The sequence below is a fragment of the Eschrichtius robustus genome, chromosome 3 (genome assembly GCF_028021215.1).
Source record: "Eschrichtius robustus isolate mEscRob2 chromosome 3, mEscRob2.pri, whole genome shotgun sequence".
Lineage (NCBI taxonomy): Eukaryota > Metazoa > Chordata > Mammalia > Artiodactyla > Eschrichtiidae > Eschrichtius > Eschrichtius robustus.
Window position 1 is genome coordinate 16,182,732 of NC_090826.1, and position 23,720 is coordinate 16,206,451.

The window sequence follows — 23,720 nt, forward strand, 5'->3', positions numbered from 1 at the left end:
TCGGGCCTCGCCGAAGGTTCCCTCCTCCTGAAGAGTCTTTCTCTCCCGCCCCCTAGCTAGCTCCTCCTCGTCCTGTCGGCGGCGGCTGCGGAAGCTACTCCTCCGAGAAGCTTCCCTGACAACCAGTGACTCCTCCACCTCCTGAAGAGCCCTCGCCACTCCTGCCCGTCATCCTACTCCTCTTACTAGAGTGCGAGCAGCCTTGGCCAGAAGGGCCTCCATCCCCAGTGCGCAGGACAGCCTGGCCCGCAGGAGGCCTTCAGGGATTGTCATCTTGATGAGTGAATGAATGCGCGCAGGGCCCGGCCTCTGGGGAACTCGGGGAACTCGGCCAGTCTCTCCCTTCCTTCCCTCAGCCCCAGAGGGGTGGGGATGTGGCGCATCCCTTTCCTCGCCCTCTTCCCGCCGGCCGTTCTGGGCCTTTCTTGTAAGAGAGTTAACTGAGCCTGCCCAGCCATCTCGAGAAATCTCGGCACGAACGTTATCACTTATCACTGCACGGGGCCGTGACCATGCCCTTCGGGTTACACGGAAATCCACTGAGATGGGGGGAAACTGGTGAGCAAATCCAGCCCAGGGTGTCAGCAACAGCTTGGAGATGGAGAGCGCTTTTGTTCCCAAAGGGCCCAGAACCTTGTAGGTGCCAAAAAATAAACAGCAAGCCCGATTCAGTCCGGCCTTTGGCGGGTATGACACCTGAATTCTGCAGAGGAAACACCAGCATTGCCACACGGCAGGAAAGCAGGGACACAGGGGCGGCACAGGCTGCACCCCCGCACGTGGGCACTCTGACAGAGGTAGGCGGGCACAGCAGAGGTCTGAGGGCCTCAGGGGAGTTGGGAAGGAGGCACGTGTGAGCCATGCTGGCCTGCGGGGCATTGCTTTGTCTCCCCAGAGCACCTGGATGCCCTTCCAAGAGGCCGCAGCGAGGTGTAATGCTTCGAGGCTTGGTCCCAAATCTGGGCACTTCCTCTGACTAGGTGTGGGACCTTGGGCAAGCACCTGAATCACTTTAATCCTCCTGCGCCTCATCTGGAAGCGTTACTAACACCTGAATCATAGGGACGTGAGGGTTCCCACGAGTTAGCGTGGGCAAAGTGCTTGGCACAGTGCCTGACCCACGGTAAGTGAAGTGCTCAGTGGGTATTAGCTGCTGTTAGACTTTGCTGTTTTTCTTGAGTTTCTTTTATACATTATTTAACAGCAAGTGTTTGTTGAGTTCGCATGCCAGGTGCTCTGGAAAACCCTTCACCGAGGCCATGGGACAACCCTGAGTCCATTGATGAGAAGGATCGATTGATTTACAACTTGGTCCTGCTTTCTGAAAATCCCAATTTATGAAACTCAGGGTACACAAAGGATGAAGGGTTAATTCTTACTAGCCTTCCTAAAAAGCATGTAAATTTTAAATAGAGGACTTGCCAATTACTAGACCACAGTCCCCATTTTGAGACTCTTCAGAGAAAACAACACAAGCCACAGCAGAATTAACTACTGGCTCTAATGAGTTCCTGAGGCACACAATTCATCCTGATGCCTATAATTTTAAAAATAGCAACAGGGGGCTTCCCTGGTGGCGCAGTGGTTGAGAATCTGCCTGCCAATGCAGGGGACACGGGTTTGAGCCCTGGTCTGGGAAGATCCCACATGCCACGGAGCGACGAGGCCCGTGAGCCACAATTACTGAGCCTGCGCGTCTGGAGCCTGTGCTCCGCAACAAGAGAAGCCGTGATAATGAGAGGCCCGCGCACCGCGATGAAGAGTGGCCCCCACTTGCCGCAACTAGAGAAAGCCCTCACACAGAAACGAAGACCCAACACAGCCATAAATAAAAATAAATAAATTTAAAAAAAAATAGCAACAGGAATTTGTTTCAGGTCAAAATGAAAAAAGACCAAGGAATTAAATTCAGATGGTGAAACCGTTAAAACCAGAGGGAGAATTTTGCCTTCTGAATCTTTCTCAGGAGAAAGGGACAGAGGGTGAAGATCTGAGTGGTGGGCACTGTGCTAGATCCCCGGGACACAGAAATTTACAACAGAACACCACAAACACCAGACCTGGGAAGATACATGTGTGGAAAATGTATGTGACATTGACTCCTGACTTTGTGACCACCAAGGATCCTCTTCTTATTGGTCTTCACCAATACTCACTCAGGAATATGATGTTTCAAAACCAAATGGATTTATACATTTGAAGTTCATTTCTTCATTTTTATTTGTGTACCAGAGTAATGTAACCACCCGTCTGAGCTCAGGTTACCAAACTCAGTGGACCTAATTCCACCAAAAGCACAGAAACTCTGAGCTTCTACCATGCCTGTAGCCTTAGTAAATGTACAATAGATGTACAAGCTCAGAGGTTTGCACCAAGGGAAACAAACTTCAGTGGGAGTCAGCCATCTCCTGGGTGAGCCAAGCTAGTTCCGCTCAGGGCTGCAATATGAAACGGCCACCACCGCATCATTATCTGCCCCACATATCTCATCCTACATTCCTGACAGCTCTTGGGAGCCATCAGGTATAGAACCTCAACCACTGGATTAATGACTCACTTTTGCTGGAAGACCAGAGAAATCATCTCTATTAAGCAGGGGAAGGAATGACAAGGCAAGCTAGGGTGGTGGGGTCGTGATCCCTGAACAGGTGAGGGCGCATGGCCCTGTCATGGCATTTCCTGATGAGTCAGTGACAGTGACTAAACCATACAGGTGTGATCTTGCTATCACAATCTTCCCTTTTCACTAGAAACCCCAGAATCTGGTACTGGAGTTGCCAGCTGGTGAATGTGAGTGGGAAGTAACATCACATCCTTTCCAAGCCCGTCTGCAACAAGAGGACTGAAACTGGAGCCAAGATGGTGAGCTTGGAACAGGCCTCAGCACAGCATCCCATACGCATCTGGCTTTTACAGCGCGTGTTTCCATGTTTCCTCAGCAATACCTTCCCATGTTGGTAGCTACTTTCAACCTTGAGCACCATGCTTTCCTTCCCTCAGGTGTGTCCTAATGGCCATCCCTGCAACTTACCCTCCTCCCCCCAACATCTTACACACCCCCTCATGTAAGTGACCTAGAACAGATTTTTTTTTTTTTTTTTAAATTCTAAGATATGTTATGGGCTGAATTGTGTCTTTTCTCCCCAAATTAATATGTTGGAGTCCTAACACCTAGTACCTCAGAGCATGACTATATTTAGAGATAGGGTCTGTAAAGAGGTAATTACATTAAAATGAGGTTATTAGGGTGGGCACTGATCCTATATGACTGGTATGCTTATAAGAGGAAATTTGGACACAGACACACACAGAAGGAAGATGACGTGCCTGCAGGGAGAAGACAGCCAACCACAAGCCAAGGAGAGAGGCCGGGAGCAGATCCTTCCCTCCGCCCTCGGAAGGCGCTAACCCTGCTGACACCTTGATCTTGGATTTCTAGACTCCAGAACTGAGAAAATAAATTGCTGTTGTTCAAGCGCCCTGGTCTGTGGTATTTTGTTATGGGCCAAGGAGACTAATACAGTGATTAAAATAAGATTCCTTTTCATTCATTCACAAAGCAGACTAGACCACAACATTCTATGGCCAGATCCTCTCTCTTTCTGGTGTCTTCTGGGTGGCAGGAAATGTGGAGGTTACAGGATCAGAGAAATGTTATCTAATCTAGTTCAACTCTCTCTCGTTTCCAGTTGAGAACCAGAAGGTTCTGTGGCTTGCCTGAAGTTGCAGTCTTAGTTCCAAAGGGGTAAAGAATGCAGGCACCTCCACCCACCCTCTCAGTCACGGTTAGGGCAGTGCTTCCAGTGGTTTTGGAGAAGAGGGAACGGGCACTCCCTGGGGATCACCTGGTAGAGCCTCAGTGCCGCCGCTGCTTTATTTCTAGGAAATCTTGTTTTATCTTAGTGACTATTGTGGACTTTGTACTTCCTTCTACTTCTTTTGATATTAACATAAAGCACTGCCCCCGATACTTTGGAATAAAACGAGTGCCCCAGAAATAGGTATTTAATCTTGTTGCTACCTGTACCCCATTTGAGAAGCAGGGGAACAAGGAATAGTTCCTAGTACTTTTCCAACTGAAAAGTACAGGTTTAAAGAAGACCCCTCCCCAGAAACACTCATTAGAGGCTTTGTTGTCAGACAGGAGTCTAGGGATGCATTTCAGAAAGTAAAGAAAGGCAGGTAATATCAAATACTATCCAAAATAACGTCTATGTTGAAAACATAAGCTGGTAATAATATTTAACGGAGATTTTAAAAAGATTGCACATCGAGTAGCTGCGGTTTCTCTGCAGCCCCGCTTTTCATCCACAGCCAGCTAAGGCCCCAGGTTTGGCCCAGGTGGCAGCCGATGGCTACCTAGGCCTCTGGTGACCCCAGCCTAGAAGGAACTCACTTCTCTCGTCCACCTGGCTGCTCTTCTCTCCTGCTCCCTGGCATCTGTAACTCAAAGCTGTATATGTTTCTTTTTTCCTGCTCATCTTTTAACAAGTAAGCTCCTAGTGGTTTAAAAATCTAACTGGAAAAAAAAAATTCTGTTAACCACTGCCCATTCATCTATGGTCTGTCCCTCTTGTAACTTGTTGCCAGACATCTTCCTACCTGAGCTCTCAGTGTATAAACCCGCTAAGGAAGGTGGGGCAGCAAGGTGATTGGTCGAGTCTGCCACGCCTTGGTTTACGTCTAACTCCACCACTTACTACATGTTTAATTGGGGGGAAATTAGCAAAATTTGCTTCTGAAAATTAGGGATAATTTCACATACTTTTTAAAAAATAAATTTATCTATTTTTATTTTTGGCTGCATTGGGTCTTCATGCAGGCTTTCTCTAGTTGCGGCGAGCTAGGGCTACTCTTCGTTGCGGTGAGCGGGCTTCTCATTGCGGTGGCTTCTCTTCTTGTGGAGCACGGGCTCTAGGCGCATGGGCTTCAGTAGTTGTGGCACGCGGGCTCAGTAGTTGTGGCTCGCGGGCTCTAGAGCGCAGGCTCAGTAGTTGTGGTGCATGGGCTTAGCTGCTCCGTGGCATGTGGGATCTTCCCGGACCAAGGCTCGAACCCCGTGTCCCCTGCATTGGCAGGCGGATTCTTAACCTCTGCACCACCAGGGAAGTCCAATATCACGTACTTTTGAGAATATATTTGTGACGATTTGAGATAGTGTGATTAAAGTGCCTAACAACAGGAAACTACAATGAATGGTAGTTGAAACAACAAAACCGAATTCTTGTGAAATTGGATGTTCTGTCTCACTTAAAAAGTCTTTCCTAAAATTCTAAAATGCCTTAGTAACCTTAGTGAACATGGCTCAGTCTTTCTTTGATACTTGATCATCTCACATTGCCTTTGGATGGCTATTCTAAAAAAACCCCAAGAACTGTGGATTTGAACCCCTTTATTTTACAGATGAGGAAATCAAGGCACAGGGAGATTGTCTTAGCCAAGGTCACATAGCTGGTAAGTGATACAGCCCCCAAAGACCACTGTGCAAGACCACAGCTAAAGATGTTATTAGTATGCTGGGCTGAGTCATATACTCTAACCAGGGGTCAATCCCAATTTGTAATTAGTGAAAATGTCTTATTCTACATACCAGCGAATTTAAGTTACAACGTAAGGATTTAGGTTTGACATGAGAAGAATTTCATCAGAGTAAAAGTTCTTAAACAGTAAAATGGACGAGCAAGGATGTTGTGCAACTCTGGGTTTTAGGAAAAGGAATTATCTGTTGGAATTGGGCAAACAAAGCAGACAAAGAGATGGTAGGAGAGACCGGATGACTAAGGTTTCTTTCAGAATCAAGGGCAAGGATTTCTAATATTCCAGTTCATGATTACTAAGCCGGTATTATTACAAAAAATTCAGTTGTCAGACAATCCCCATTCTGGAATTTCTCTTGGTAGGCCTCATGGAATGCAAGTTTACAGTCTATAAAGGGTAAGAGCACTGCTCACTTAGCAACACAAAAGTTCTGATAGAAGCTGTGACCCCTGGAGGGAAAGTGCTCACAACTATCAGCATCCTGTGAACTCAAAGAATTTGCCTGGAATAAGTAAATTGTGAGGAAACCAGAAAGTGTCCCATGGCTAGGATGTGAGAGTGATCAAGTGCCTGCATAGTGTCCTAGAAGAAAAACAAACAAAAGACTACCTTAGGGCAGCCTAGCTAACATTTTCCAGTAATCCAAGATCTAATTTTAATAGTTCTTACCAAACTTCTTAAGACAAAAGTCACACTGACTCCTAACTAGCAAATTTAATAATTTAATCTCATTTCCAAATCCTCTGCACTCTTAAATCCTTTCTTTTCCATGAATAGAACATAGCGTCATTGTGCTGTAAGATAAAGGGAGAATTCAGAAGCTTGAAAAATTGTCAAGGGGAGACAATGGAGCAGAGCAGCTAGAGATGGCTCTGCATTCAGAGTGCCTGGGTTTAATTCTGTCTTTGCCACTTACTGTGTCCTGAGGCAAGTTTCTCAGCCTCACTCTGTGCCTGAGTTTTTCCCTTCTGTAAAATGGGAATAATAAACAATGACCATTTCATAGGGTCGCTAGGGTTAAACAAGGTTGATATATGTACAGAGCCTGTCACATAAAAAAAATTCATTTAGTGTTAGCTATTATTATTACTATTATTATTTAAGTAATAAGTCAAAATAGTAACTACGCTTTGTCAAACATATTCAAGGCCCCCTAGAGAAAGAACTCTCCTCTAATAAACGAAGATTTAAAAGCAAATGGTGTAAATTCTACATTTACATACAATATCAAGAGTTGCAGTGAGTGTGTGTGTGTGTGTGTGTGTGTGTGCATACAATATCAAGAGTTGCAGTGTGTGTGTGTCTCTCTCTCTCTCTGAGCTGAGGGCATGTGGGATCTTAGTTCCCAGACCAGGGATCAAACCTGCGCCCTTGTAGTGGAAACGCGGAGTCTTAACGACTGGACCGCCAGGGAAGTCCCACGAGTTGCAATTTTTGAGGAAAACAGCTTGGGAAGGTACCTTTAGAAACCTCCTTTGACATACCTGTTGTTGACAAAACAAATTAGAAGCAGTTAAAACTAAGCTAATAGATTTAAATAAAGGTAGAAAATTACTCCAACAGAAAAAAAAAGCCTTCAAAGTTAAGAATCTTGTGGAAATGATAGAAAGAATACAGTAATAAAGATGGTAGAGATTAGTTTCTTAAAAAAAGGAAAACTCAACGCAGCTGAGGGATGCCGTTTAGCATCTCTCCTGGCTTCCAAGCACGTGTTCATCAAGGAGTTCCTAAGCCAAGAGCTTCAACAGTTCTAGCTCTTCAGCTTCAGCTCTGCAGAACTGAGTGACCATCTGTTCTACCACAAAAATGCAAAAGCAACTCTACACGCTGGAAAGTAATGTCGTCAGAACCTCTGACAGGGGGAAACAGTTTAATAATGGTCTTTATCCAATTAAAAATAGAATTTCTCTTCATGGATAAGATTAGAACTTTTGCTTAACCCAAAGAACTGTGATTTATCAGGTTCCAAAGATGAGAAACTTCAACTATAATCCTAAGTTTTTGGATTAAGGTTTCTTTTAGTTGGCTAAGTACAGCAGTTCATGTGTAAGGCCGGCTTAACCTCTTTCTCCTGACAGATCAGGATGGCAAGGGTATCTCGGCCTGAGCAAGAATAACTTCTTAGGTTCTTTAAAGTAGGTATAAGGGGACTTCCCTGGTGGCACAGTGGTTAAGAACCTGCCTGCCAATGCAGGGGACAAGGGTTCGATCCCTGGTCCGGGAAGATCCCACATGCTGCGGAGCAACTAAGCCCGTGCACCACAACTACTGAGCCTGTGCTCTAGAGCCCGTGAGCCACAACTACTGAGCCCACATGCCACAACTACTGAAGCCCGTGTGCCTAGAGCCCGTGCTCCGCAACGAGAAGCCACTGCAGTGAGAAGCCCGTGCAACACAATGAAGAGTAGCCCCTGCTCACCACAACTAGAGAAAGCTCGTGCACAGAAACGAAGACCCAAAGCAGCCAAAAATAAATTAAAAAAAAAAAATTAAAAAAGAAATAAAGTAGGTGTAAGGATAGGTTAGCAAGCCTATCCTGGGGCTGACAAAATTTTATAAAAGAGCAATGATGAAAAAACATCAAAGGTATTGGTATATTACCTAGCTCTTGTTTCCAAGTAATTTTCCTGTTATAGGCAATAGACATGACTGGACCAGGCCTCCTTTAGTTAAATCTGCGTGGATGGTTAGGATAGATTTCTACCTGTGTTGAATGCTTTTGTCACATTGCTAAGGAGACTCCACCCTTCCTGCAATGGTATATCATTTGAGCTTTAAGAAGCCAACAATCTCTCTCCCAGCACTTTGTGAGATTCATTTATCAAAGGCAGTTTGTAGGTGGTTTAAGGACATATGAAACACTGTAGCTGAGTTCACTAAAAGCCACTAACAGAGAGTACTGAAGCCACTGATCCACACGAAGAATTGCTGGGTTATCTCTTGGGTTTGCTGTTTTCCTTTATGTAACATGGAAGTAAAAACTGTGTTCTGCTCCTTGAGAATGGCTGGAAGGGAAAAAACCCAAACAACTTTTTGTCTCAACGTCAGGAAGGTGCATGTCTTTGACAGCTGGGGATTTTCCCTGGAAGAGTGCAATGGCCCTCTTGTCTTTTCCCATGCTGAAAGCAAGGACAGTTTTGTCCTTACCTGAATTCTGTGAATTTAACAGAGTGTCAGGGTAGGAAGGGACCTTAAATGATCTAAGTGTCTCACTCTATGGTAGAGTACCTGATATACAACATAGCCACCAGATGACTGTTCAGGCCTTCTTTTTAAAATAAAACAGTATCATAAAACACAGAAACCAACCAAAATCCTGCCACTTTTGATTCCATAAGAGTATTCTTAGCACAGGTTCCTAACAACTGTACTATTAAGAATTATTACCTGCTAAATAGCATAACAGAAATTTAGAATTACTTTCGAGAATTAGGTCTCTAGGGTTTATCAATTCTTTTGCAGTGCTGTATTTTTCTAGTCCAAGGACATATGTAGACATTAAACATGAAAAACTGGAATTTATGATCTTGAAAACAAGGACCTTAATACAAAATGATTTTTAAAAATCTCTTATGCATTAAATAATCAGGTTCAATGTAGTTAGAAACATTTACCATCCATATAAAAATTCAAAAAGCAAATAAACTGGAGCTTGTATTTAAACAGAAAATGGATGGTGGCTAGTGCAAGGAGTGGAAAAGACTCAAAGTAAGTGTAACACTTATGGCTACTTCAGAGGATATACTGGAAACTTTTAAATGTAAGCTACAGTTCAGCAGCTTTTAAAATTTCATGTTTATTCATATTTTTCAAAATATATGTACATAAAAAAAGGAAGATTTACAACAGGAAAGATTGCCTTACATGCAACACAAATTCCAATAAACTCATGATGGGATCACACGTGATTATGGATCTAATTCAAGCCAATCTTCTCAAGTCCAATTCCCAGCCACACTTTAGGCTGCAGATGGGATCCCAGGAGACAATGCAAATGGAATGAATTAAACAAACATCTTTCGCCTCTGGCAGCACTCAAGGGGCCAGAAGATGTACACCAAAAAGTTTAAGACAATTAAAATGTCAAGTGCCACAGGGAAGATAAATGATAACCAGAAATCAATATTTCTTAGAAAGCTAGTGCTATTTAACACAACTTCACAATACTAAAACAAATACAAAAGAAAGGGTTAGGTAGTCGGGCTTCATTTGTTTTTTCTTTTCTCTTTTTAAATAACTCAAAAAGGAAGCCACTTGCTTGTTATCAAAAGTGCTATGGAAAGAAAGAAGGGGAAAAACCCCACAGTTTATTTTAGCAAATTGTATGTTTTTCCACTTAACATTTCTACATTAGCAATGGTGTAACTCGCCAATAAAAAAGGCAAAGAGAAAGTGACAACTCATGCTCCAAATATTAAAAAATATATTTAAACATTTGATCAAGAAGAGTTTATATGTTTTGATTTTGGTAACACAGGTGACACCAGAAATCACAAATTCAGTATGTTCCTGTATTTCCCCTTCAGTCAAAAACCAAGTGGTGGAGAGACCTTGTGCTTGCTATTGAGGGAATGCAATGCCCAGGGGCCAATGAAAAATACCTAGAAATTGATCAATGTGAAAAGTGGCCCAAAGGAGTCGTGCATCTTCAGAATTGAATGAGATCATAATGTTTTTGGCCTATTCCCAAAGCTAAGACATCTCTGTGTTTACAGTTGGAGAGAAAGGGCTAGTGGAGTGGTTTTATAAATAAGATTAGTTATTATAGCTATAACTGAAGTCCCCAGGCAGGAGGCTTCACGATTCAGCCAGTGCTCTACTGCCTCCTTTTCACTTCCAGCACCTGACTAGCATCCCATTCTTGATGCTTTCTAACAAATATAAAAATCTTCGCAACTGTTTAGATAAAACTGGAAGAAAAAAAAAAAAAAAAAAAAAAAAAAGCCAAAGCTGACCATAAAAAAAGAAAGAGGATTGGGGTGGGGGGAGAAAAAAGGACAAGTATAGATTATACAGTTCAGGGAAGTCCAGAATTATCGCAGAAATTAAAATGACTGGGAGGGAGGGTGCGGGGGGAGGGGCAGGCACCAAGAAGAGCACCTAAAGCTAACAAATGGCTAAACTGGTTTATTTATATTCCCTCCCCATAACGTTCATAGGGGAGGAAAAAAATGTAATTTTAAAAGCATCAAACTAAAACAAATGCACACTGACCTTAGAAAATAAGATTTTGAATTTCATCATGATACCCTTTTTTCGTATAAAATTTACTTTTTTGCTTTGAAAGATTTCTTCATGGTGGATTTGCCCTTGCCAGGCAATTTCACTTCCTTTCTCACACTGGCTGCAGGCTTCTTTGAAGAGCTACCACTAGGTTTTTTGATGACTGGGGGTGAGGGTCTGGCTTTCTTGGCAGGAGTTTTGGCCTTAGGAGGGGCTTTCTTGGGCAGGGGCCTAGCTTTCCCTCGCTGGGCAGCTGGGACTTTAGGTGCAGGCTTGGACCCTCTCTGCTTCATGGATGCAGCCTTCCCTGGTGACTTGGCTGGGGTTTTCTTCTGCAACCTGTGAGAACCAAAGAGCAAAGGCAATTACTTAGTACTTGAGAGATTCACTTCACCAGGATGACCAGATACTTTGCCAAAAAAGAAACAGCACAGGTAGAAGTCACCTAGGCTAAGAAGAGGAATGTGGGTTGTTACTTTTTACTTAAAGGCTTTACTAAAATTGTATAAAAACTCAACCAATTCCTGAAGTCTACACATAATTCCATGTTTTTCCTAGAAAAATATGGAATACTTTTTCTTCAAATAACCAAACTATGGATATACATACACACACACACACACACACACAGGTTTGACCAAAGAGTAATTACATATTCACAGTGTTTCACAAGTTTAGAGCCTCTAAATGCTCAAGAACAAGACAAATTCAAATGATACACAAAGAATCTGAGAAGGATCCTGAACTGTTCAAACACTTTCCACAGCCTCTCCTAGTGCTGTCATTTTCAGCTCTGAGGAGCGTTTTCCACACGTCCCCACCTTCTCTTAGGTGGTGGCTCTTCATCCTCAGAGTCCTCCTCTGATGACTCATCTTCATCTTCATCCTCATCTTTAGAATCATCTGGCTCTTTCTTTGGAAACAGAACTCCTGGGCTAGTAAGAAAAAAAAAAAGGTAAAGAGAAGTCCCATCAGGACAAGGAAAAGAATGTGAACCTAGATATGCTCTTCCCTGGACATGACCCACTTCCTCCCACCCTCCCCAATTATGTCAAGTTAGGTTACAAATATCAGGTACAATTTAACCTATTTTGAACAAACATATGAAGTTATGACAAATCTATAAAAGTCCCAGACCATACCTCATTCCCTTCCTCTCTCCATTTAATAAAACTGATACTTCCATCATTTATTTAGTAAACAATTATTTAAGCACCTGACATGTGTTTGGCACTGTTATCAGCCATTGAATATATAGCAGTGAATGGTCTATACAGTGGTGAACAGCCTACACAGCAGTATATATTTTTTGCCTTTATGATACTGGCAAAAGACCTCAAAAGTGTCATAAAGCCTGAATCTCTTCAAAGTTTTTGAGAAATTCAGCAAGGATATTCTAAATTTTCTTTGTCCTTAATGGTAGAAAACTTGATCCCACTGATTAATAAGTCCTTAAATAATAACACTGTACGTGTATGATTTTAAGAATATTTAAACATTTGAAAAACTCAAATAATATACATTCAATCAAGTAACACTTATGTTTATGCACAAAGAACCATATAAGAAAGCTACACTATACTGCTGAAATAGGTTTTAGTGGTACATGTCATGGCACTTTATTAGAAACGAAAGTGTAAGAAGGCGAAAGCACGGGTACACAGAAAAATGCTTGGTCCATAGGAGGTGCTCAATACATTTTTTTGGTTAAATGAATAAATAAGATATGTATAAGAGACAAGTTTTCAAATAAATAGCCTTGTCTCTATAGTATGAAGAGGCAGACTAGGATTCTTAGAAGTAGCCAATGCTCTCCCTACTTGGTGCTGGACCATTAAAACATATATAATCCTCTAATAATCTTCCTGTCATTACCATGTACTTTATTCTTTATTAGAAGGAATGAACATCTAAATGACTGGCCAAGGATCTCAAAGAATTCAACGCTTGATTTCAGGAACATGTGCCTAACAATAAGTTCCAGCAGGATAGCCCCAATCCCCCTGTTCTTATATGAAAACCTTCAGCTCTAAAACAATACCGCCTTAAGTAGTCTTTATTTTCAAGTATATTCAGTTCAGTATAACAATAATAAGGGCAAAATAAGTTAAGCCAAACCTTTAATCTGGAGTCAGATTTTAAATTTGCAATGACCACTACTTCACATTATGGGCTAGGTGCTTACCTGGGGTAATAGGGAAAACAGAGCTGGAAGGTGCCACTGAATCCTTTACCAGAGATCTGTTCCATCCACCCATTCTTTTCGCATCTCTGTAGGGTTTTCTTCAGCAAATGCACTGAACAATAAATTCAAAAATGAAGAAAGTACTTATTTATTCAGATTTGATAATTCCCTCAGCCACAATCAGTTATACCTCAATTTATTGTCCTGACATGTGCTAAGTGAATCCCTTGTGGTCATAGGGATTTTTAACTAATTCACTAAATTATTATTAAGTGTCCATAAATTTGGAAAGAGTTAATTGTAACGGGAAGAGACTTTACAGACCACTGTGTCAAATTCCTCATTGCACAAAAGTGGAATAGTAGCCAAGGGTGGGTAATGACTTACCCTACAGTCGCACATAAATGGTTAATAGCCAACTTAAAACTCAATCTCTCATTTCTATTCATTCGAACATCTACTGAGTGCCTATAAGTACTGATAAGCATTTAGAAGGATATCTATAAAGAGAAAACCAATTTCTCAAGAATCAGCAAATAGTAAAAAAACAGTATCATGGCTCCTAAAGGCCTCACCAGTTCTCATCTTTCATATAAAAACACATAAAAATACATTTTATAGTGATTCAGTGTCCAAATAAATAGCTGCCACAATTATTAGTGACACTGAAAAGGTTAATAACCAAATTCATCTTCTCTTATAACACGTGGTCAAAAGAGAAAACCACAGAATAATCTACAGGGTCAATATGCACAATTAAACACAGTACATATCTAAAGTAAGGAAAGAGAAAAAACAGCCATACAGGGGCTTCACTGGTGCCGCAGTGGTTAAGAATCCACCTGCCAACGCAGGGGACACAGGTTTGAGTCCTGGTCCGGGAAGATCCCACATGCTGTGGAGCAGCTAAGCCCGTGCACCACAACTACTGAGCCTGCGCTCTAGAGTCCGCGAGCCACAACTACTGAGCGTGCACGCCACAACTACTGAAGCCCGCATGCTTAGAGCCCGTGCTCCGCAACGAGAGAAGCCACCGCAATGAGAAGCCCACGCACCGCAATCATGAGTAGCCCCTGCTCGCTGCAACTAGAGAAAGCCTGCGTCAGCAACGAAGACCCAATGCAGCCAAAAATAAATAAATAAATAAATAAATTTATTAAAAAAAAAAAAAAGACTTCAAAATTAGCTTCTCATTTAAAACAATATATTCTAGTATGCATTTTCTGTTACTTAATTTTCATATTCCTCACCCTACACCATTGTGCCTACTCTCATAGTTCACTGAGAAAATATACACTCTCACTAATCTATATGTGATAATGCTGCTAAGGCAAGGTTTCTAATCTCAAATCACCACCTGAAAGGGTAAATATACTTTACTGAAAAAAAGTATTTTCTGTTTAAGGCTTAAGTCAATAAGAAATAACCTAAGTGGTAAGTATTTTAAAACAACGGCTTGGTTTCAGGGTGATATTAGATGTTCTGGTAAACATTCAGAAGTCAGTGAAAAGATACTATACTTGAGAGGTGTTTCGAACCTAGAAATTTGTCTCTATTATAATAAAAATAAATATCAGAAAAATCTTTATAGCAAAGTAAAATCAAATTCTGATCCTCAGCAGACACTGTAAATCAAGGATAAGTCTTGATTATTTTTTTGTAAATAATAAATAAGTTTGTAAAGTTGTTCCCTCTTGGTTTTCAGTCAGTAGTTAGTGCTTTATCATTAACAGCATGATCTCTAGGGATCCTTTAACAAGACAATCCCCTGGATCCCCGTTAAATGTGCTCAACTCTGAGTCTTACTTTGATAGTTAGAATTGGTCCCTGGGTGGTTCTCCAGGACATACTTCTTCAGAGCAGTGGTGGAGCAGGTCTTCGGCTCATTCATGGCAGCAATCGCAGACAAGATTGCATATTCCATCAGGCTTCCACCAAGCAGGGGTTTCTCCCCTGATTTCTTCAGCTGTTTTCCAAGGAGGAAGAGAAAAGCATCAAGACAACACTCTCCCAAAGCAGGTCAAGACAAGACTCCTCTGCACCAGGTGGGTCGGAGTTCCTGCATTAGCACAGATATGTTTTACAATAAATTGTCAGGTTAGGGACTTTCTCTTCCCACTCTTCAGGTATTCAACCTAACTGAGGAATCCCAACCCTCCTAGGGATATTTCCTCCTTCTATCCACCCCTCCATCCAACTGAAGATAGCAAAAGCCAACCTAACCCAAAGAGAGTGACAGCTCTACTCCAGTAAGAAGGTTAACTTGTTATGACCACAATAAATTAACACTTTTGAGAATACTTCCTTTTTTCTGAATCTGAAAAATGGAGTATTTATAAAAATAATAAATAGCCTTTTTAATCCTGTAAGGAAAACAGCAAAGGAAAAGTTTGATAAATATTTAGGGTATCATACAAAAGAAAATTATATAGCATACTTCAAGGACAAAAGGCTGGGGAACAAAGGTTAGCACCAATAAGCCAAAAGGTTAAAGGACAAACTGAGGTATGGTCTACAATACTGACTCTCAAAAGAAAGGTCCACAAACCCCCTGGGGTTCCTGAGATCCCTTCAGAGGATCTGCAAGGTTAAAACTATTTTCATAATACTAAGATGTGATTTGCTTTTTTCACTGTGATGACATTTGCACTAATGGTGGAAAAACAATGATGGGTAAAACCGCTGCTACCTTACTACAAATCAAGGTGGAGGCACAGAAATGTACCAGTAGTTACTGCATTCTTTACTGCTATACGCTTATGGTTAAAAGAAAAAAAAACAAAAAAAACCCAGTTTCACTTAGGAATGTCCTTGATATAAAAATGATTTTATTAAATCTCAACTCCAATGCATGTCTTTTTGATACTTTGATGGGGCAAAGTGGGAAGAATTTATAAAGCATGTCAGCTGCATCTGGAGGGATGGTGGTAGTCTCAAGGAAAAGCACCTAGTGATTGAGTTGTGAGCTGAATTAGCTGCATTTTTCATGGAATATCCTTTTTATTTGAAGGAACAATTAACAGATAAACTATGGTTAATCAGACTTGGGTATCTGGTAGACATTTTCTTGAAAATGAATTAAGTGAGCCCGTCATATCAAGGAAAACAACTAAGAGTATTTGTTGCCAATGATAAGTTCAACTTTTCAAGAGAAAATTTAAATTGTGGAACACTTGTATCTACCATCATGAGCACAATAATTTCCCAATACTTAAACTGCATAATTCAATGAACTACTATTCTTCAAATGACCAAGTGATAAAATTATGGTTAAAAGATACACTCAAGGTTCAAGACAGAGCAAAGGATTTTAAGGTAAGAGTACAAGGAGTTCACTGATACGGTTTCAGGTTCCACATGGCACCTTTAACGTATTTTAATACCACAAAATCAATTAATGTAATATCATATTAACAGAATAAAGGACAAAAGCCATATGATCATCTCAAGAGTTTTAGAAAAAGCATTTGACAAATCCAACGGCCATTCGTAATAAACTTCCAACAAACTAGTAACAGAAGAGAACTTTCTCAATCTGATAATAGGCATCTATGAAAAACCCACAGCTTTAATGGTGAAAGAATGAATGTTTTCCCTTTAAGATGGGTAAAAAGACAAAGACATCTACTCTCATCACTGTACTGGAGGTTCTATCCAGTGCAATCAGGCATGGAGGAAAAAAAAAAAAAAAAGACATCCAGACTGGAAAGGAAGAAGTAAAATGGTCTATTTGCAGATGACATTATCCTGTATGTAGAAAATCCTAGGGAATCCACCCCAAAATCCCAAGGAACCCACAAAAAAACTCTAGAACTGGGCTTCCTTGGTGGCACAGTGGTTAAGAATCTGCCTGCTAATGCAGGGGACATGGGTTCGAGCCCTGGTCCAGGAGGATCCCACATGCCGCGAAGCAACTAAGCCCATGCACCACAACTACTGAAGCCCGTGTGCCTAGAGCCCGTGCTCCACAACAAGAGAAGCCACCCCAATGAGAAGCCCGTGCACCACAATGAGGAGTAGCCCCCGCTCACCATAACTAGAGAAAGCCCGCATGCAACGAAGACCCAAAGCAGTCAAAAATAAAATAAAAGTTAAAAAAAAAATTTATAGAAAAAAACACTCTAGAGCTAGTAAATGAGTTCAGCAAGTCGCAGGATACAAGATCAAAAGACAAACCAACTGTATTTCTATAGGCTAGCAATGAGCAATCTGAAAATGAAAATAAGAAAATTCCATTCAGAATAGCATGGAAAAAGAGTAAAATATTTAGGAATAAATTTAACAAAAGAAATATAAGACCTGTACACTGAAAACTACAAAACACTGCTGAGAGAAGTTAAAGATCTAAATAAATGAAGAGACAGTGAATGTCCATGGATTGGAAAACTCAACATTGTAAAGACAGTGATTCTTCCCAAATTGATCTATAGGTTCAATGCAATCTCTACCAAAATCCTAGCTGGATTTTTTGTGAAAATTGACAAGTGAATCCTAAAATTCATATGGAAACGCACAAGATCCAGAATAGTCAAAATAATTTTGAAAAAGAAAAAGTTGAGGACTTATATTTCCCAACTTCAAAACTTACTACAAAGCTACAGTCATCAAGACAGCATGATCGTGGCATGAGGATTCACGTACAGATCAATGGAACAGAACTGAATCCAGAAATAAACCCTTACACTCATGGTCAATTAAGTTTTGATAAAGGTACCAAGGCAATTCAGTGAGGAAGGGACAGTCTTTTCAATAAATGGTTTTGGGACAATTGGATGTCCACATGCAAAAACACGAATTTATAACCCCTACCTCACACCATAAACAAAACTTAACTCAAAACGGATCACAGACCTAAACGTAAGAGCTAAAGCCATAAAACTCTTAAAAGAAAAATAGGAGTAAATCCTCCTGATCTTAAGCTAGACAATAATTTATTAGATATGTCACCAATAATACAAGCAATTAAAAAAAAATGATAAACTGGACTTCATCAAAATTAAACACTTGTGCTTCAAAAGGCACCATTAAGAAAGTGAAAGCATGGGTTTAGGAGAAAATATTTGCAAATTGTGTATCTGATGAGGAACTTGTATCTAGTTATATAACTCATAACTCAATAATAAGACAAATAGCTCAATTTTAAAAATAGACCAAGGATGTGAATAGACATTTACCAAAGAAGATAAATAAATGTCCATTAAGCATATGAAAAAATGGTCAACATCAGTAGTCTTAGGGGAATGCCAACCAAAACCATGAGACACCACTTTGTATTCACTAGTATGGCTATAATTTAAAAAAGACAATACATGTGTTGGCAAAGATAAGGAGAAACTGGAACCCTTATACATACATTGCTGGTGGGAATGCAAAATGATGCAGCCACTTTGGCAGTTTCTTAAAACAAATTTACCATATAGTCCAGGCAGTCCACACTCCTACTTATATACCCGAGGGAAATAAAAATGTATATCCACACAAAGGTTTGGACATAAATGTTCATAGGCAACATTAACCATAATAGCTAAAAAGTGGAAATAACTCAACTTGTGAATGGATAAACAAAGTGTGTCAGATCCATACAGAGGAATACTATTTGGCAATAAAAGGAATGAAAGTACTGATTCATGCTGCAACATGGATAAACCTAAAAAAATATTATGCTAAGTGAAGGACGTCAGACACAAAAGACCACATAATGTATGATTTTACCTACATGAAATATGTAAAAAGGCAAATCTATACAGAGAAAAAATAGATCAACAGGTTGGATGGGGATGGGAACAGGGAGTGATGCAAACAGGCCCAAGAGATCTTTTTTGGGTGATGGAAATGCTCTAAAATTGGACGGTGGTGATGGTTATATGACACTGTAAATTTACTAAAAATCACTGAATTATACATTGTAACATAAAATGATTGTATCTTATGGTGTATAAATCATACTTCAATAAAGCTATTACAAAAAACTATCATTTGTTGAGTTTTGGTATACTATCAAAGAACAGTATCAACCTCTATCTGAAAATTATCTTAAAATACTCCACATTTATCTAACTGTACTCCTGTGTGAGCTGGATTTTCTTCATAGATGTAACCCAAAATATATTAAAACAGATACCAGCTGTCTTCTATTAAGCTAGACAGTAAAGCTTTTGTAAAAATGTGATAGATAGTAATCCTCTTCTCATTAAAATTTTTTTTACTTTGGGAAATACAGGGTTTTTTTTGGTCGTGCCACGTGGCATATGCAGAATCTTAGTTCCCTGACCAGGGATCAAACCCGTATCCCCTGCATTGGGAGCAGAGAGCCTTAACCACTGGACCTCCAGGGAAGTCCTATGGGAAATATAATTTTCATAAAAAGTGTTATTTATGTTAAATGCAATGGGTTTATTATTTTTTAAATGAATTAATATTTAAAATTTTCTTCAGTTGTAATTTCAAATATGGTAAATATTAATATGCATAACCCACATAAACAAAAGCTCTTGGGGCCCTCAATACATTTTTGGAGTATAAGGAGGTCCTGAAACCACAACTTTTGAGAACTACTTCTCTACAACCAAGCCTTTTTAGCCTCTAACCTGGAATGTCCCAGAAGCACCTTTGCCAGTTATTTGTTCTAACTGGCCTCTCTCTACTGCTCTCTGCAGAGCATTCTTCAACAGCTGAGGCCTGCAGAGAAAACATAAAATAACAATAAATATATTAATGAAGGTAAGATTTGAAAAAAACAGAACCAGGGTTATTCTAAAGAACTGAAGTTCTGATTCCTATTAGATGTGTAGTACTTTGTTAAAACAGTAAAGTAATAAATTGTTGGCACCCTTAATAAGTGGTATTTCTTTTTTCTTCAAGCAAAGAAGCTAAGTCATTACCTGTACATACAGAACCATGAACCATACAGAACCAATTTCCAACTTGCCAGGGCACTCCAAAAGCCTCTTTTTTACCATCAGACTATAATAGCAACCAAACTTTGTAATCAAGCAAAGAATGGACATCTTTAAAGTCCCATCTAATTCTGATATTCTCTGCGGCAAAATTCCTGATTTTTAAAAAAAATTATTTATTTATTTTTGGCTGTGTTGGGTCTTTGTTTCTGTGCGAGGGCTTTCTCTAGTCGCGGTGAGCGGGGGCCACTCTTCATCGCGGTGCGCAGGCCTCTCACTATCGCGGCCTCTCTTGTTGCGGAGCACAGGCTCCAGACGCGCAGGCTCAGTAGTTGTGGCTCACGGGCCTAGTTGCTCCGCGGCACGTGGGATCTTCCCAGACCAGGGCTTGAACCCGTGTCCCCTGCAGTAGCAGGCAGATTCTCAACCACTGTGCCACCAGGGAAGCCCCTGATTTTTTAAAAGTATATACACATTAACAAAAAATGGAGTTGTTTTTTACAAACCAGTATCTAAAGTCAGCCTAATAAAACACAATTCCCTGAGAAAGAAAATAGGTTGTTTTTAACATAGTATCTCTGCCTTAAGAGGGTTGTATTAAAAAAAGCAAAAACAAAAACAAAAAACTAGGTCATCAAAACCAAATGGCAGGCAAGAAGAAATTGAATATCATTAAAAACATAAGAACAGGAATTCCCCGGTGGTCCAGTGGTAAAGAATTCGCCTTCCAGTGCAGGGGATGCAGGTTTGATCCCTGGTCCGGGAACTAAGATCCCACATGCCACAACTAAGGCCGGGTGCCACAACTACTGAGGTCATGCGCCTCAATTAGACAGCCCGCGTGCCGCAAACTACAGAGTCCACACGCTCTGGAGCCTGCGCGCCACGCTAGAGAGAGAAAACCTGCACATCACAACTAGAGAGAAGCCCGCGTGCCGCAACCAAGGCCTGACGCAGCCAAAAAAATAAAAGTAAGTAAAATAAAATATTAAAACAAAAACAAAATAGAAACACATAAGAACAAAGCGTTGAGGCAAAAGCTGCTCTGTCAAGGAACAATGGCCTGAATGGTGGGTGAAGAATCTCAGGTGCAGGGAGAAATCAATCAAGTTGACTTAGGGCTTAAAGGGGTCTGTGGTATGGAACAAGACAAAATGGAAAGCTATACACCCAGGCCAATGACAGGACATCTGAAGAAAGGGTTAATCGTAACCCAAAAGTTAAGAGATGTGTTTTGCCACACCTCCCCAGAATTACTAGAATAGCACCCAAGGAGCAGAAAATCATGAGACTTCTTTGAAACTGATTACTTGATAAGTTAAGTTGAAAAGATTAACAACTTGGCAGCCCACTGAGGGGCAGAATGATGAGGGCCAAACTATTACCACTTGAGGTGCTTTATCGAGCTTTGATACTTTTGTTTGGAGAAGAAATTTTAAATCTTTTCTCTAACCACTAAGCATTACAGCCTGAGCTGACACTAGAGTTATTAATTACATTATCCACATGTCTGGGGCGGAAGGGTGAAGGGGATCCCCTGTTCTAACAGGGTGCTAAAGAGCAGAAACCATGCTATCAAATCTTGTACATCCTGACACTCCAAATGAAGAAACTCCCTCTCCGCCAAATCACAATCCAAGTATTTCTAAGCCAGTGCTACTCCATTCAGGACAAATATGATTTATGCCATAACCCAAAACACACTCAAAGTCATTCACCCCACAAGTATTTACTGAGTATTTATTATGGTTATGCAGGAATAAACACTAGATCTAGTCACTAAACTCAAGGAATTTAAGAGATGATGAATAAATAATAATTAGGGTAGAGAATGATAAGGTTCAGTGTTGAAGCATGTGCATAGAGCTTTGGGAACACAATTGAAGGAATCATTTAAGTGTCAAACAATTTTACTATTAGTTGCTCTGTAAGTTAGATTCCAATGGAGGATCATAGAGCTTAAGTTAACCACTGAAACCCTAGTCTCTTACTTACTTACTTATTTATTTATTTATTTATTTACAGCTGTGTTGGGTCTTCGTTTCTGTGCGAGGGCTTTCTCTAGTTGCGGCAAGTGGGGGCCACTCTTCATCGCGGTGCGCAGGCCTCTCACTATCGCAGCCTCTCTTGTTGCGGAGCACAGGCTCCAGATGCGCAGACTCAGTAATTGTGGCTCACGGGCCTAGTTGCTCCGCGGCATGTGGGATCTTCCCAGACAGGGCTCGAACCCGTGTCCCCTGCACTGGCAGGCAGATTCTCAACCACTGCACCACCAGGGAAGCCCTGAAACCCTAGTCTCTTGTATCAAATTAAACAACTAATCTGAGAAGAATCTTATTTTTTTTTTGGCCGTGCCGCGATGCTTGCGGGATCCTAGTTCCTCGACCAGGGATTGAACCCAGGCCCTTGGCAGTGAAAGCTCGGAGTCTTAACCACTGGACCGCCAGGGAATTCCCTGAGAAGAATCTTCTTAACCAAGGTTCAAATGCTTCAGGAATGAGTTATCAGTTAAATCGGTTCCCTTAATATTTTTGTTTTCTCAGCAGTACCAATCATTACTTTAGCATACACCTTATCCTGGGCCTTTAGAAATATCACAGTTCTATCACTCACTCCTACCTTCAGGTAAAACCACACTTACCAAGTGCTTCAAAGCTTCTCAGATTGACCCTTTCTCTCTCATCACTGTTATAACCTTAGTACAAGCCACCATAGTCTCCCTTCTGGGCACTATGCTACTGTTTTCATAGTGCACACCACTATTAGGTCAATAAGCCTATAAAGGCCTCCTTTAATATGTTACTCAGTTGATCAGGTGTCAGGTCTTAATGCTTCCACCCAGCTTCAAAGCTTTCCATGGCCTGGTGCCAGCCCTTGTTAGTCTAGATCCAGTCAGACACAGGCTTCTTTCCACTCCCCAAAAAGAATGCTAACTCCTGCCTCTGAAATTTTCTCATGAAGCTCCTTTAAGATGCCTTCTCCACTCTATCATCCCATCTAAATTCTACACATTCTCTAGACCCATCTCAATGGGATGGGACCCGACTGGATCCTCATCTTGACTGGACGGAGCCCAATCAATCCCCATCTTTTTAACTCACTGCTAAATCCCAGGCACAACTCCTCTTTCTAAAAAATTCTAGTCTGTATCACACCATTTTGTACTTATGATAGTGCTAAGTGCTGCTGTAAATGTTTTACACGTGTGGAATAAACAAGAGAATACAACAACCCCAAGAAACAGGTACTACTATTGCCCATACTTTACTGAAGGGGAAAAGTTAAGTGACAGAAAAATTAAGTCATTTCTCCCAGGTCACATAACCAGGCCGTGGAAGAACCAGGTTATAAACGTGAGCAGTCTGATTCCAGATTTTGCATTTTTACTTACTATGCTAGGTAGGCCTGCACTTTCCAATATAAGACAGCCCTGGACAGTGGAAAAAGCAAGAGGTTATAATAGAAAAATGAAATAAAGTTCTGCTTTCACCAGTGAATAGCCAGGTAACCCAGGGTAAGATTTCTGTCTGCAAAATTGAGGTAGGAATACCTATTTTTAAGTCTATTTTGAGAATTACAGAAAACAATGCAAACTAAAATGTTTTTAAAAGCCCTATACAAATTTATTTTATACAAATTTGTTTATTATAACAAATTTATAACAAATTTTTATATTTATTGTAACAAGTTTTTCTTTTTAAAAATAAGATGAATAGACCAGTTTAATTAGAAAGCAGGGAATAGTGAGTGACTGTTGGTGGCTGTGTTTTTCAACTGTGGAGAAAGTTAGTCTGCACTGAGAGATAAAAACGAAAGCAATGCACAAAGCGAATGGAAGGTAAGGGAGGGAGGGGTTCTGAGTGGCAGGAATCTAAGCG

General features: G+C 40.8%; 1 protein-coding gene across 6 annotated transcripts in view; it reads right to left on the bottom strand.

Moving 5' to 3' along the window:
* Window positions 1–9,318: 9,318 nt before the first annotated feature.
* Window positions 9,319–23,720, bottom strand: part of HP1BP3 (heterochromatin protein 1 binding protein 3) — a 35,159-nt gene continuing 20,757 nt past the window's right edge. For 5 of the 6 annotated variants that reach the window (XM_068539082.1, XM_068539079.1, XM_068539081.1 and 2 more), the window contains 5 exons: window positions 19,534–19,624; window positions 14,753–14,912; window positions 12,947–13,058; window positions 11,583–11,696; window positions 9,319–11,100 (listed from right to left, as the gene is read on the bottom strand). In XM_068539082.1, coding sequence (XP_068395183.1) covers window positions 10,806–11,100; window positions 11,583–11,696; window positions 12,947–13,058; window positions 14,753–14,912; window positions 19,534–19,624 — 772 coding nt within the window. In that variant the 3' untranslated portion in view covers window positions 9,319–10,805. Of the gene's footprint in view, window positions 11,101–11,582; window positions 11,697–12,946; window positions 13,059–14,752; window positions 15,006–19,533; window positions 19,625–23,720 lie in introns of those variants that run through there. The other variant, XM_068539084.1, reaches the window with a different exon arrangement.